Below are 13875 nucleotides of genomic sequence, written 5' to 3'. Positions count from 1 at the left end.
CCAGCTACTTACTTAAAAATCCATTTATTGATTTAAGAGGCTGTTTGAGAGGCATAATGGATATAAATTTGACTAAGGCTTTTTTAGGTTATTATACAAAGTTTACTCCTAAAGGTTTCCCATGGCTTATTATTACATTATTATTTAACATTTACATATGAACTTACAGGCCAAGCAATTTTTGTTTTCTTGGTTTATCTTACTCTTACCTAAAATCCAACATTTTCAAAGAGTTGTGGAATTTATTACAGAGCTTTTATATGTATTATATAATTCTATTTTAACAGAGTTAAAGCTCTTTGCTTTTAACAAAGACATACAGAGACAGACTGACATACTCTACTTCTGGTAAAAAAAAAAAAATGCAAAAATAAAAGTGGAGAAAACCAAAATAGCATGTTTTGTTTAAAAAGCCAAAAATTCCTAGATTAATTTTTGTTGATATTTGCTTCTTTTTGCTCTTCCCCATCACACACACACGTGCACACATACAACACAATTACCACACAAAACACACACCACACACACATGCACAATGCACACCAACACAACACATACCATACACACAAACCCAACACACACCACACACACGCAAGTACACACCATACACATCACATACCACACACACAAAACTCAACACACACCCACACACACAAACTCACACGCATTTACACACACATATCAGCTTCTTTCACTTCAGTTTTTTGGGGTGTGGGGACAGGTAAATGGTTCCTCATTCTACGTTCCCAAGACTTCTGAATAGTCTTTTGTATAGCTGATGCACTTATCAGAACCTGAACCTCCAGAGCTTTACAACCACTGGTCTCATTTTCAGGCAAAAACATAAAATGCTGAAAACCTCCCAAAGAAACTCCAGGCTAGACTCTTTTTAAAGGAACACCATGGCTTGGTTGACATGTGCCACTTACCATTAAAAACATCTGATTTTGCTAAAATCCCAAATTCTGCTCTCTATACTGTGATTCTGAGAAAGTCACTCACATGTTCTATTTGAGGCTATGTTAAATCATTCACTCTACCCGTCTTGAGGCATGAAAGTCACAGGGATGTGGATTTAAATATATACTGTTATGATTTTGCTTACAGCTGTTAAAGTCCTAGTTCAAAGGCTCTGGGCTCACAACACTTTCAGATACATCTTTTCTCCAAGTTATCCACATGTGTCCCACTCAACACTGAGAGCCACTGCTAGAGGGTCTCAAGGGCACTTTTAGGCCAGGAGATCAAGAAACAGACACACATACACACAAAATACTGTCCTAAAATAAAACAACCCAAAAATCAGGCAAAAATCTATGCAAGAGACAGGTTTTTAAGAGCACCATTTAGCAAGGTGATATTCAAAATAATTGACCACCAGCTGGGATGGAGCCCTATGGAAAGGCCTGGCGGTTTCCAGGGCAACCAGGGAAGCCCAGGGCCTCCTCACTGGGACTCAGGAAGGCAGCCTGGTTTCCTGATTTGAGTGATTATATTATGAGAGCTGGAGAGAGATGTTTCTCATCAGGAAACCTCTCACTTAGTCATTCCCATAAATATTCGTGGCACTACCTCAATAAAGCTCCGTAGAGAGTAAACCCTACAATCTGCGCAACAGACATTTTTTTTCAACTGTGCAGACAGCTTTGAAAAAAACTTCACTGAAGCCACTGCAGTGTAAGGGCGATATTAATTACAGGCCTCTGTGGCTATGATATGGAAAATCCATCCTGAGGGAATCTGTGTTCTTAGACATGGCAATCCAATTATACACAATTGATCCAAAGGTGGCTGTTTTTCAACTGCTTGATGACTATTTATAGTAACAGTAATGCCCCAAATTTTATGGTTATGAGATTTTTTTTCTGCAAAGCTTTAGTGCTTCATAGATGCTTCCTAATTTATCTGAGGTCATTGCCTCACTTATGATAATTATCTCAAGTGAGATATTCAACACCCATGCACCATGCAACAGCAAAATTGGCCCTGAAGAGGCACACAGACCTGAGCCCATACAGCACTGTCCCATCAGGGTGAAGGCGGATCATGCGGTTTTTCACTGTCACTCCATGCACAAATGACTTTTTGTCATTTAAGAAATATGTGTCGGGCACCCATAGCTGGTCAGCCACTCGATTGTCAAGCGTGAGGTTGAGAGGGATCCCAGAATAGGCGAGCCTTTTATCTCTCCAATATTGTTGAAAATACATGGTTAAAGTATAATCCTGGGGGGAAAAGAAAAGAAAGAAAGTTAGTTTGTACTCAGCCACAGGTGTATTTCCTCCACGACCAGCCAAATTCAGGTTGCAATCTAGGCTCTACAGTGAATAACCAGGAGAAATGGATGCCATTTTTATGCAGGATGGGAAGCAATGGCTGCTTTCTTGTGAATGCAAATACCAGCTTTAATAGGTACATGAATCTGTGTGTGTCAAGTGTAGATGTCCTCTGTTTTACTTAGGTTAAGAAGCAGACTAGACAAATTGGCATTTAACAGATAACAGCATAGAAATAAAGGGGAAAAAGTCATCGTAAAATCAGGTTGCTGGCGGGGAACTAGATTGTTCCCATGGATGTTCTCTCTCCCACCAGGCAGACAGGTGCTTTAACCACCTACGACAGATGAACTCTATCTACAAACTCTCTCTCTGCAATTTGAGCCACTTTCCTCTGGTTCTGCCCTCCATGAGGGCTATAAATACACACCTTCCATAAACACCCTCTGGAGACGCAAGGGCCTGTGGGAGGTCTCCATGCCCTACCTATTGTATTTCCTTTTTCCTCCAGCTTGCCATGGCCATTTCTACATTAAGTGGACCATAAAATCACCTGGAGATGATGACATATTCACCTGGGGAAAATGGGAACCTGAGGTCAAAGCAGGATGTGGGAGACGGGAGACAGACAGGGCCATGGTGTTGTCCACAGGCTTGCCCACAAAATTACCAAATACCTATGTGACGGTTCTGCTTTTGTTTTGCCAAAGCAGTTAGTTCAGTGAGAACAAAGTGGAAAAAAAGACAAATCAGAGGCTAGACATGGGGGAACAAAAGAAATTCTCTTTTTGTTGGGGGCAATCACTATTCAGTTCTAGAATGACCAAGTCTAAAAATCTGGTGATACTCACAGGACATTTTGCACCCTTCTGTGGAAAGATACAAGCTGAAAACATTAAAGGTTAGGAGGTAAATTCTCCAACCACGGAGGGGAAAAAATCCCTGCCATTCTACACAAGCAGCTTTTAAGATCATGTCCGCAAACATCCTCACTTGTGGACAGCGAGAGATGGAGAGCAAATCGGTTGAAGAATCCAGCCTCGACACAGGCCTCCTGATAACCCCTCCAGTATTCTTTTTGCTTCTTGCAGGGCAATTCACGGTGTTGCTAACCTGATGGCTGTTTATTGCTGCTCTCAATAGTGTTGGAATACAGAGGCTTAGGGACTGATAGAGGACATCGATTTGTCTTCAGGTGCTTGCCACAAGAAGGGGAAACAAAACCAGCCTGTACTATATCACTGTAAACAAAATACGTTTTTAAGCTTTGAGTCCCATAAAAATTAAGAGTAGAAGGAAAGGCAAGAAAGTCCAAATGGGCTGGACAGTCTTTAGAGAGGCCTTATCTTCAACTTAAAGGAGAGGCAGCATTTAAGCAGATGAAAAGAAGTAGGCATTTTTTTTCCCCAGACACTTTTGTGGGCACAGCTCTGTGCCTAGTAATAACCTATGGGGGCCCTCACCACCACCACCAATTAAAGATTCTCACAGAGCAGGTGGCACTAAAGATAAGCCTCGGCTAGGTAGACAGCAGGTACGGCACAATAAAAAACACATGGGGTGTTGCTTTTAAGGGCCTGATGGAAAAGCCTGTGGAGTGCAGTTTTGCTGGAATGCTGGGTTTATGGGGAAAAGAGAGCAGAGCGATGGGTCAGGCTAGACCCCAGGGCAGTGACCACAAGGTGGAAACTAGAATGCCACCTTCGCAGTCAATGAAAGCCACTGATAGTTTCCATGGAGCAGAGGGCCATGACCAAGAGTATTAACCGTGTCTTTTATTTCTGTATTCTGATGCTTTGATCTGCGACCCTGTGGACCTTGGAGGGAGGGCCCCTTCCAGGGCTGGCTAATTCCTAGAGATGACAAGCAACTCTCCTAGGAGTGTACTTTTCACATGCAAACCAACCAATCCAGAACCCACACCCCAACCATCTCTTTTGTTTATTTGTCTTTACAGGCCAGAGGTCTTTTATTTTTTATACCTATTACGCCATAAATTCATAGGGCATAGATTTTAGCGGCTTAGACTCCAACCACCTCTTTTACTGAGCTTGCACATTCTGGGGTCCCTATCACCCGCCTAAACTGCCCCAGGTCCAGGTACTGGACAACTAAAGACAGCCCCTGTGCCCCATGGGCCTGAAACTATTTAAACCAGCCAATTCTGAGCCTGCACACCCCGTGTCACCCATTCCTTCCCAGCAACGACAATGAAGGCATTTCCCCTCCCTCTGCTGCCTGACCCACCCTGGCACTCCCTGAGCAGCCCCCATGGCATGGTGTGGCTCCCTGCTGCTCTGGAACTGGAAGGAACACACTCTCCTCTCAATAGCAGTTGTCTCCTGATCTGTCGGCCTTGCCTGACCTAAATAATAATAAAACCTCCAGTTTGAAACACAAAGCTGCCTGTGAGGAAAACTAGTGTAGCAATGGTGAGTTCAACGGGTAGAAGGGATGGTGTGCAGAGGCCTCCGAGGAGTGGACAGTGCTGAGTGGTGGGTAAAGCAAAGGCCTGAAAGGTTCTCGGACACTGGGCTGATGCAGAACATCAGGATGAGAATGCACCTTCACAGGGCATATTCTGCCCCTTCATCACCATTACCTTTCGCTGGTGTGGGCGGCGCGCTGGAACTGAGGCGTGCAAAGCTGTGGTTTCACGACAAAAGGAGGATGTGTTAGCGGTGGCGACCACAGAGTTTCTCTACTATCACCCTCCATGTTACGTTCATGTTGAAATAGAAGTTTCACTTGTTTCTTTCTTTACTCCTAACCCCACATGCTTACGCCTGAGTCGCGATGTCTAGCGCCCTTCTCACAGTCCCTCCGGATGGGCTTGCACATGGCTTGCCACAAGAAGGGAGAGAACTTGTCAGTCAGCCCTGGGAACCCGGCTGTCACTCACAGCCTGACAGCTAGGGCTCCGCGTCTTATTTTGGACTGTGTCACTCTCCGCACCACCGGCAGCGCCTCTCAGTTTGGGTCTTGGGTGTTTGCTGAGGTGACTTGAGTGGACTAGGGGGTAAGAGCTTAGGTAACAGCAAGAGGGAAAAAATAGTATGAAAATCCAAACCCGCTGCATGTGATCAGCCATGTATGGCAAGGACTGTCACATCAGTGGGGGTACAAATCAGTGTCCTCCTTGTTTTCTGGGATACTTAATAGCTGGCAAGAAAGGGAAGGGGATGGTGGAAAGGTCCAAGCCTCCTTCCACTCTCATGCAGCTGGGAGTAGCAAATGCAGGGTTTTCCTGTTATGGGAGCCATGGTGCCGCCCCTTGTGACGTGCAGTGGTGAGCACTGAGACAGGAACAGCGGGCAGCCGCTTGTGTGCGTGATCCTTCAGCAAACTCCAGGCCCCGTGCTACCTAGTACCTCATTTAACTACGAGGCAGGTATTATAATTATTATCCTATATCGATGAAGTAACAAAAATTGAAGAGCTGAAGTAACTCGCTCCTCATCTGCTCCCCCCACTCCCTCAAACACAAGTAACCCGGAATAGTGGAACTTGAAGTTCGGGCCACCTCCTTTCAGGGCCTGGCTCTCAATGTGGAAGCTCCAAGGGATGGGAGCTAAACAGTTCCTCACAATAAAGTGGAGTGAGCTTGGCAGGGTGGGGCTTTGAAAGGATGTCTCTGAGCATGGAAAGTCAGGTCATGTGGGGGTTCTTCAGGGCAGTAATCAGAACTCCGGCACCACCAACTCCTCCTTCCACGCCCAAACCATCGCCAAACATTTAGCACAGCTGCTATAGAAAGCTGCTTTGTAAAAGTATCCTTTTCTTCAATGCATCCCATACATCCCAGGGAAGTCACCAATTTTTACATTTGCAATGATGTGGCATGAACCAAAGAGAAGAGCACAGTCACGAAGAGATGGAATTTGCATGGGATGGAGAGTCTGTCAGAGTTTTGAATTCCAAGCCTGTCTGCAGAAACAGAAGATACTTTGAGACTTTAAAAGCTCCAAGGATTAAAGGAATATTGGCTGTGGGGAGCAGAGGGGACACTGGATTCCTCACAGAACATGAAATGGAAATTAAGCCTTTGTTCTTTAACCTTAACGCTCGAGGTGGACTCAGGTGATGTCTGGGTACAAAAATAAGAAATGACTGGGAAGGGTGGAGCTTCTCAAAGAACAGCCAAGCTGGCCACTCTGGGGCAGGGTGGACCCCTGTTGCTATGGTTCCCGCTGGCTGACAAGGGGTTGGAGAGGTAGCAGTGGATACCAAATGAGACAGTTGATATCGTTTACAGAAGCAGCCCACGTCCTCGACCAACTGAGTTGCTAACGTTCCCTCTGTTGCCAGACCCCCAGGCTGAATAAGAAACTATCTGTATCATTAGCTACAGGCATGCCTTACTTTACTGTGCTTCACAGATACTGCATTTTTAACAAATTGAAGGTTTGTGGCAACCCAGCACTGAGCATGTAAGTCGATCAACACTGTTTTTCCAACAGCATATGCTCACTTCATGTCTCTGGGTCATATTTTGGTAATTTTCACAAGATTTCAGTCTTAGCATTTCATTATTTTTATATTGGTTATGGTGACCTATAATCAGTGATATTTGATATTACTATTATTATCGCTCTGGGGCACCAGGAATAGCACCCATATAAGATGGCAAACTTATCGTACAAATGTTGTGTGTCCTCTGACTGATCTACCAACTGACCCTTAACCCAGTATCTCTCCCTCTCCTTGGGCCTCCCTATTCCCTGAGACACAACAATATCAAAATTAGGCCAGTTAGTAACCCTCCAATGGCCTCTAACGGTTCAAGTGAAAGGAAGTGTCACCCATCTCTCATGGTAAATGAAAAACCAGAAATGATTAAGCTTAGTGAGGGAGGCAGGTCAAATGATTGATGTGCAAAAGATTTTTATAGGCCTAAAGTTAGGCCTTTTCTACCAGTTAGCCCAATTGTGAATGCAAAGAAAAAGTTTTAGTAGGAAATTAAAAGTGCTACTCTGGGGAATGATAAGAAAGTCCAGTGTTACTGCTGATATAGATAGAATATCAAACCAGCCATAACATTCCCTTAAGTAAAAGTTTAATCTAGAGTAAAATCCTAACTCTCTTCAATTCTGTGAAGGCTGAAAGAGGTAGGGCAGCATAGCAGAAGAAAAGTTAGAAGATAGGAGAGATTGGTTCATGAGGTTTAAGCAACGAAGCCATTTCCATAACATAAAAGTGCAAGGTGAAGCAGCAAGTGCTGATGGAGAAGCTGCAGCAAGTTATCCAGAAGATCCTGCTAAGATCATTGTTGAAGGTGGTTACACTAAACAACAGGTTTTCAGTGTAGACTTTGGAAGAAGTCTTTTCTAATGGAAGAAGAGGCCATGTAGGACTTTCATAGCAAGAGAGAAGAAGTCAATGTCTGGCTTCAGAGCTTCAAAGGACAGGCTGACTCTCTTGTCAGGGGCTAATTGCAGCTGCTGACTTTAAGTTGAAGCCAATGCTCACCGACCATTTTGAAAATCCCAGGGCCCTTAAGAATTCTGCTAATCTACTCCGCCAATGCTCAAAAAATGCAACAATAAAACCTGGGTGTCAACACGTGTTTATAAAACTGAATATTTTTAACCCACAGTTGAGACCTTCTGCTCAGAAAAAACATTCCTTTCAAAATGTTACTGCTCATTTTCAATGCACCTGGTCACTCAAGAGCTCTAATGGATATGTACAAAGAGATGAATGTTGTTTACATGTCTGCTAACACAACATCCATTCTGCAGCCCATAGATCAAGAAGAAACTGACTTTCAAGTTTTATTATTTAAGAAATACATTTCACAAGGCTGTAGCTGCCACAGACAGTGATTCTTTTTACGGATCTGGGCAAAGTAAACTGAAAACGTTCTGGAAAGGACTCACCATTCTAGATGTCAGTAAGAACATTCATGATTTATAGGAGGAGGTCAAAATATCAACACCAAGAGGAGTTTGGAAGATGTGGATTCCAGCCCTCATGGATGACTTTGAGGGGTTCAAGTCATTGCAGATGTGGTGGGAATAGCAACAGAACTAGAAGTAAGACTTGAAGATTTCCCTGAATTTCTGGAATCTCATGATTAAACTTGAATGAATGAGGAGTTGCTTCCTATGGATGAGCAAAGAGTAGTTTCTTGAGATGGAATCTACTCCTGGTGACGATGTTGTGAACATTGTTGTAATGACAACAAAGGATTTAGAAGGTTACATAAACTTAGTTGATAAAGCAGTGGCAGGGTTTGAGATGATTGACTTCAATTTTGAAAGAAGTTCTACTCTGGGTAAAATGCTATCAAAGAGCATCCAATGCTACAGAGAAATCTTTCATGAAAGGAATAGTCAAAGTAATAAATTTCATTGTTGTCTTAAACTGCCACACCTTTCAGCAACCACCACCCTGATCAGTCAGCAGCCATCAACACTGAGGCAAGACCCTCCACCAGCAAAAAGATCATGACTCACTGAAGGCTCAGATGATTTTTAGCACTTTTAGCAATACAGTATTTTAAATTAAGGTATGTATATTTTATAGACATAATGTTATTGGACAATTAATAGACTACAATATAGTGTAAATATAACTTTTATATATCTTGGGAAAACAAAAATTTGTGACTCACTTCGTGATATTTGCTTTACAGCAATGGTCTGGAACAGAATCTGCAGTATCTCCGAGGGTGTGCCTGTATTTACTCAGTTATTCAGCAAATGTTTATTGAGTGCTTACCGCCTGCTAGGCAACTTGGGGGAGGCGAAGATGAACCTGAGGCACTATGAGCCCTAAGGGGCTGCCCATGTGGCAGAGACAATAATTGCAGGTTCCAAGAATTCAAAAGCAATCTAGGTTAAGTGCTATACTAAACACGAAGGGATATGGCAATCAGAAAAAGAAGCCACTTCTGGGAAGGATGACTACAGGTGAATTCTTGGAAAAACAACCATCTGATCTAAACCTAGAAGTAAAAGATTCAGCTATGTGAAGGGCAGGGCGGCTGCCCCTGGAGGGCCAGTCTTGGGTATGGACATCTGAAGGAAGCAGCTCCTGTTATCAACTGACCCTACACAGCTATTTTCGCAAAAAAAAAAAAAAAAAAAACAGTGCCACAGGGCGAGGCAGAGGAGATGGCTCCACAGGGTGGACCTCACATTCTACCTAGGTTGGTGATCCCCCTAGGGTAGCTGCGGGAGCCCTAGAGAGACGAAAGGGGGCCAGCAGAGGCCTGAAACGGCAGTCCTCAAACAGAGGCTCTCAGGCCTTGGAAATCAGAGCTGGGAGGTGTGGGGAAGTCAGGTGCAAGAGCGCCTCCACTACTTGTGACTGCCGAGAGCCCGCGTCCCCGACTTTTACCTCTTCTGTCTGGTACGTGGCCCACATGGGGACACGAGGGAGTCTCCCGGTATCCTGGTGCTGAGGTCCCAAAGACTCCAAGAGCCTCCGCCAAGCTAACCGGAAGTTGTGACTGCGGCTTCCTCTCCATCTCTGCTCTTTTACAGGAGAGGCTGAAGCTCGCGGAGGCGCAGGGGTGGAGTGTGGAGAGAAGCAGCTCCCGGGAGACGCAGGACTTTGCGAAGCAGAGGCAATCAGGGGCGGGGCCTGGGGAGGAGCGCAGCACGGAAGCTTGGCCCCGGGCGGGAGGAGGCGTGGCCTGTGGATCGAGGGGCATGGCCCGTAGCGGAAAAGGCGTGGCCCAGCTCAGGAGCCTGGCGGGCGAGCTCCTCCCTGTGCGCGGCGCTATGCAGCGGGGGAACCTCCCCCAGGGAGGGTGGATCTGATTAGATTAGCACACACCGGGAAGAGACAGGCTGTCTCCTGGCACTGGCTCTTGGCTGTGGCACAACCAGCCTTATCAGCACATCTAGACCGAATGTGTTGGCAGGAGGAGGAGGGGGTATTGGTGGAGAGGTCAGAGCTTGCGAAAATAGTAGCTTCCAGTGGGGCTGCGGAGACACAGCCCCGTGTCCAGGGGATGCAGAAGTGTCCTCGTCCTCGGCTGTGGGTGAGCCTCACAAACCGAAAGTGGTAACACTCCACTTCTCACATCACCAAACTCTTCAGCCCTGGTGCAGCTTCTAAGTTCACCAAGCCCCTTCTGGTTATAATTAGATGTAACCTGACTTTAGAAAACTACACTCTTAGTGGGAGTTGAGATTTATAGCCATTCAAGCATTTATAAAATATCCCTCCTAGAAATTAATTAACTGACACACTGAATGTGTATTCACCAATACTGACTCAAACTTATTTTGTTAGCACGTGTCTCCATAGCCCTGGGCACCCTGAGAACGTTTGGCTTCTGGTTAAGGTGCAGCGCCAATCCTGACATGGGGCTGGCCCTGGATGGATACAGTACTTAAAAGGCTGTAGGTAAAGGCAATGAGAGGTCCTGGCACCCCGCAACCCTCCACGACCTCTGCCACCCCATTTACTCAGCGGTTCAACCCCAAACCCTCACCAGGGAAGGCCGCTGGGGAAGCCCTTGTGGAGCAATTACCCTTGGACTCCTGCATTCCTCGGCCAGGCTCGCGGAGGTGAGGCTCTTTCCTCTGGGTGGGCAGGAGCCCAGGGCACCTGCATAGACCCTCTGGGCCCCTGCTCTACCCAGTCCCTCTGTACCTGAAACAGCTGTCCACAGAAGGGAAAGCTGCCAGCACCTCTGGTTATACCGTGACAGGTTCCTGTGAATATTGCAGCCCTGGGATATGGGATTTAATGGAGAGTGCTCAGGCAGTGAGGAGGAAAACACAAGGGAATTCTCCAGTCCACTGGGAACTGGAACTCTCTGGAGTATGCTCTCTGGAGTATGTGAGTTGTTTTGCTGAATTATAGTGGTTTGAACTATTGTAGTTTATCAAAATCATTAGATAAGATGTCTTGAATCAATACCTTTCTCTTATAAAAGCCTTCTGAAGAACTTAGAATCAGCTTGAAGAAATATTCGAGTAAGAGTTGCATTCAAAACAAAGGGTCTTTCTTAAAAAAAGGGTCTTGCTTAAAAACTTTGCAAACAAAATCACTTGAACTAAAAAGTCATTTATTCATCTTGGCTTATTTTGGGGATCATAAAGCCCTTTGATAATCTAATGAAATCGGGGGCCCTCTCCACAGAAAATACAATCTCTCTCAGTATCGGTGTGTGTATCAATCAGTTAGCACAAAACCCTGAAGTTCATGGGATGCGTGTTTTACAAGCTCAAATTGCTTTCAATACTAGTGGGTGGAGTTCCACAAATTTGTACATCATTTGTTTAGGATGTCTGCAGTGTTTTCCTATAGAAAAAAATATGACAAAAAGGGTTGTTAGGTTTCACTCCAGATTATCAAACAATTTCATGCAAAGGTAAGAAGCCACGGTTCCTGGTGAGACACGAGGACTAGCCCAGGCTCCCTGTTTTGGAGCCACAGTGCCGCTGGGAGGCGAGGAAAGTATTGCTGGACCTAGAAGGTGTAGAGGAAGCCCTGAGTGCCGGGAGCAGGCATTCTGGAATATGAGCCACCCACAAGTGAAGCATTTATACATACATTCTCTCCTGAGAATATACAAGCAGCAGCAACAACAAAACAAAATGAAACCTCAGCTCATCTTTAGGTGTATAATTCAGGCAGCTCAGATGAATTGCAGTAAGACATATAAACAACAAAGTTTCTTCCTGCTTTTGCAAATCTCTTGGCATTTATGACATTAAAATGACAAGAATACACATTTGAAAGTGGAAATATTGCTCATTATTCTGCAATTAAGTAATTGACTACATTCCTTAGCACAGGAAATGAAGAAAAAATCTACTATCCCTGAGAAAGAAATGCAATTTCTAAACCAAATTTAAATATTTAACTGCAGCTGTGAAAACCACAGGACACCTGCATTTGCATCTGGTTCAGCAAGTTTATGATACAAAACCTTGCAGGTAAGTTGTTCTCAGGTCAGGGAAGATGGAAAATTGTTTTGAGAAGCTTACATAAGCCCTAGGTGGTGGTGACTTCCTTTGCAGTCATTCCTACAAGGAAGGTTAGGCTGAGGGAATCGGCACTTTTATTAACAAAATTTATTTTGGAAATTCCAATCCATTCCATTTGACCAAAAACTAAATATCTAACATTACAACCAACTATCCTCCCACAACAGACTTCGATGGTATCTAGCTTTCCATTTGTTGGCTCTATTTGATGTTTAATAATAAAACAGCTTCCTTCTCTGCCTCCCTCCATCTTGCTTTCAGCATTGATTATCTACCATAGGCCAAGAACCATACTTAGTGTTAGGGATCCAGAGATAAGGAAGACAGAATTGGTACCTTTAAAAAGCTCACAATCTAGTGGGGAGAAAGAAAAATGGATCCAAGTACAATTAGAGTGATTAGGAGAAGCAGCTTTGGAAGCAAACGTGCCCAAGTCTCAAGTTGGCCTCCTACTGGCCCAGCAAATGACAGGCGACCTCACTGTCTTATGCCTGTCACTGGATCTGTGAAGACTGCCTGCCATGCATTCTGAAGTCCTTAGCATGGGGAGGACATGGTGTGCTGAGTTAAGTGTACAGCAATGCAAAAGAAGTATATATGTAAGGGTCCTCTCACTCAGCCTAGGGCTGGCAGGAGAGGAGTCCAGTTACTGAGGCTTTTCAGCCTTTATACCTGCCGAAAGGCCGAGTGTGCATTTATTCATCCATCTAAATGCTAAATGTAGTCAGAAGATGAAGTAGTCACCTCTGTATGAAATCTGAAAGGGCTGGTGAAAAGAGATATAAGTCTCCCAGGCCCCTAAAGCCATCTGAAAAGCTGGCATAGGATAGGAATTATTTTGAAGATGTTTTTATTTATAAGTCTAAAAAGATACTTTTCTGGAGTCAAGTAAGTTTGAAAACCAAAATGATTGCACTGACCTACATTCAGAGGACAAATAAATTGTATTGTGAGAAGAAATCTGGAGAATTCAACCTAAGCCAATGAGAACCAGGGAAAAATGTAAGAGAGATGCCCTTCACTAAATAAACTGTTCATGCAGGTGCTTGTTTGCCGATGGTGTTGAGTGTGCTGGAGCAAAATGTGTCAGACTCACTGGGTGACACCCTTGCCATGTGCCTTACTTGGGAAAGTTATCTAATATTCTGAGCCTTAGCAACCTCTTGTGTAATAATGAAACTAAAAATGCTCATTTTGCAAAAGTGCTGTAGCCATTAATTGATCTAACAACGCTTAACACAGTGCTGGATTCATAACAGGCCTTTGGAAAATTCTACTTGCTCTTGTCTCAAGAGCAGGGCCAGTCACCCCTGAAAGAAAACCCTGCAGAACCGAATGAAAAAGGACCCTCTTTATTAGCTGCCCCCAGCCCCACTATTCTACAGCAAGTACACACCAAACCACAAAGGAAAATGTGCTGTGTTTTCCTGAGATGCAGATGAAGAAATCTCAGCCCAATGGTGTAGAATTCCCAAAATTCTCTGGAGCAGGCTTCACCTTTTGCTCTCAAATCCCAAGTTTCATTGTCTACTCAATATCCAAATGTAATACAAGCTTGTTTCCTGAAATGTATCAGGTCACTAGCTTTTTTTCATAAAACATTTTTTCTGCTGTGAATTACCTTGAAATTATAAATTAAAATTAAA

General features: G+C 44.3%; 1 protein-coding gene across 3 annotated transcripts in view; it reads right to left on the bottom strand.

Annotated features, from left to right (window-relative positions):
• Positions 1-13875, bottom strand: part of GABRB3 (gamma-aminobutyric acid type A receptor subunit beta3) — a 225778-nt gene that overhangs the window by 71865 nt on the left and 140038 nt on the right. For all 3 annotated transcript variants that reach the window (NM_001131305.1, XM_009249619.3, XM_054531027.1), the window contains 1 exon segment: positions 2005-2225. In NM_001131305.1, the coding sequence (NP_001124777.1) occupies positions 2005-2225 (221 nt within the window).

This window comes from Pongo abelii, chromosome 16 (assembly GCF_028885655.2).
Source record: "Pongo abelii isolate AG06213 chromosome 16, NHGRI_mPonAbe1-v2.0_pri, whole genome shotgun sequence".
Taxonomy (NCBI): domain Eukaryota; kingdom Metazoa; phylum Chordata; class Mammalia; order Primates; family Hominidae; genus Pongo; species Pongo abelii.
This window is presented reverse-complemented; position numbering and strand designations above follow the sequence as displayed.